At 70.4% G+C, this 2085-nt stretch overlaps 1 protein-coding gene across 1 annotated transcript; it reads left to right on the top strand.

Annotated features, from left to right (window-relative positions):
• Window positions 1–242: 242 nt before the first annotated feature.
• Window positions 243–1826, top strand: MNEG_11978 (hypothetical protein; the record flags this gene model as incomplete). The annotated part of the gene is made up of 5 exons (XM_014039550.1): window positions 243–534; window positions 592–766; window positions 1045–1315; window positions 1484–1645; window positions 1779–1826. The coding sequence occupies 5 exons, from the start codon at window positions 243–245 to the stop codon at window positions 1824–1826; spliced, it is 948 nt and encodes a 315-aa protein (XP_013895004.1).
• Between the last annotated feature and the right edge of the window lie 259 nt (window positions 1827–2085).

Raw genomic sequence — 2085 nt, 5'->3', positions numbered from 1 at the left:
GCAGCAGCGGCGGCGTTAGCTGCACCAGCAGATTGCACAGCAGCTGCGGCAGAGGAGACGGCGGCGGCACCGGTGACGAGCAGGACTCTCTAGTGGCAGCACCCTTGGCAGCACCAGCAGCACCCTCAGCTGCTGCAGCGGGTCAAGTAGCCCTGCCGCAGCCGCAGCCGCAGGGCGATGTAGATGGCTGCGCCAATGCAGCACCGTTTGGTGCAGCGGAAACCAGAGGAAACAGCGGCGCAATGCCCGCGCCCGATGCGCTGCGCTGCGTCGCGGCTGACCCTGGCTCCCCTGGCAAGGCGCCCGTTGTGCAGGTTGCCGCTGACACGGCTGCGATAGGCGACGCCCGGTCACTGCCGGCTGACGAGCCGTCGGGCGAGGCGCCGCCGCCCAAGCAGCAGTCATGTTCTGTGAAGGAGGAGGGCTGCAAGCAGCAGCAGCAGCAGCAGCAGCAGCAGCAGCAGCAGCAGCAGCAGCAGCAGCAGCAGCAGCCAGGCCCCAGATCCAACTGCCGCCGCAAACCCAAAATGTCAGGTCAGTTTACGCTTCCACGGCACACAGCAACACAAGTGCCCGCCCTCTACCAGGCAGCCGAGCCGCAGCTGGAGCCCAGGGCCGCCGTCATCCAGGCGCTGGGCCGCGAGGAGCGCGCCGCTGCAGACGCCGAGCGGCAGCGGCAGCTGCGGCTGCGCGAGCTGCAGGCGCAGCTGGCTGCGGGGCAGGCGGCGCTCGCAGGGGCGCATTACCAGGCGGTGCTCGCGCGGCGGTGGGGCTGGGAGCCGTGGGCTGAGCTCGTGCGGCGTGCACGCAGCCGGAATGCGGGGGCGACGGGATGGCGGGCGCGGCGGTTGGCCGGGCGGGCGCTGGCGGCGTGGAGGGACGCGGTGTTCAGGAGGTGGGCGCTGCTGGGTTGCGGGGACGGGTCCTGCTTTGGCGGAAGCAGCTGCTGAGCATAGCTGGCTGATACAGCAGCCCTTAGTGGGTTGTTGTTGGGTTTCAGTTCGCAAGATGGTGCACCTCCACACACGCGCTTTCGCTGTGCAGGCGCTGGCGGAAAGTTGGTCGTGAGGTGCGGGCGTTTGGCGTCTTGCGCAACGCGCGCGAGCGCGCGCTCCTGGAGCGCTGCCTGCGCGCTGTGTGGGCCTGGGCGGCGGCCGGCGCGCTGCGGCGGCACCACCTGTGCGCGCGGTCGGTGACCGTGCTGCGCGAGGCAGCTGCCGGCGCGAAGCACAGGCGGCGCGAGGCGACTGCAGTGCGCAAGGCGTCGCTGTCCCGGCGCGCCCTGCGGGCGTGGCGATGCTGCGCTGAGCAGTTGGTGAGCTTCGTCTGCGTGGTCCCCGCCCGACTGCCCAGCGCTGCAGGGCCTGCCTATTGGGTGCCATCACAAGCACTTTGCGCACAGTGCGCACCAGCGAGCGGGCAGGGGGCCTCGCAGGCCGCATGCTGACGCAGTGCCTTCCACACTTGAATCCGCGGCCCGCAGGCCAACGAGCGGCTGCTGCAGCAGCTGCGCGCGCAGCACGTCGCGGACGCCCGGCTGGCCCGCGCCCTCGGCGGCAGGGCGCTGTCTGCTTGGCGCGACGCTGCCCGGCTGCAGCGCGCCGCGCGTGCCGAGGCGGCCCGGCACGACGAGGCGTGGGGTAGGGTGAGAGGGTGGCTGTCGGAGGCGCGGCTGCGGCGGGAAGCCGAGCGGGCGGCGGCTGACGGGGCGCCGACCAGCGGGAGAGGCGCGGGCGGCGCGTTGCCGGACTGCTTACTCGTTGGGGCGCCGCCCGCAGGTGGCGGGTGCGCAGGACATGGGATGGAGGGTGAGAACCCCGGGTTGAGCCCTGAGGGCGCATGCAAGGCGCATGGTGCGGCGGCGGGACCCGCGCGGCAGTAACACTAAAATGTAAAAGCAAAGCTGGGAGTGCAGTGCAGCGAGCTACTACCGGGAGGACCGTCCACAATCCTCGTTGTCTGCCCTCACTCACAACCAACAGCAGCGAAAAGCAGCACAGGAAGGGGCAGCAGGCACGCCGGCATACAAGACCCAAGGGACGGGCGCCAAACAGCCGACACAAAACTGCGGTTTTTTGTATACGT

This window comes from Monoraphidium neglectum, assembly GCF_000611645.1.
Source record: "Monoraphidium neglectum strain SAG 48.87 unplaced genomic scaffold scaffold02997, whole genome shotgun sequence".
Taxonomy (NCBI): domain Eukaryota; kingdom Viridiplantae; phylum Chlorophyta; class Chlorophyceae; order Sphaeropleales; family Selenastraceae; genus Monoraphidium; species Monoraphidium neglectum.
The sequence above is the reverse complement of the archived record's forward strand: the minus strand, read 5'-3'. Positions and strand labels throughout refer to the sequence as shown.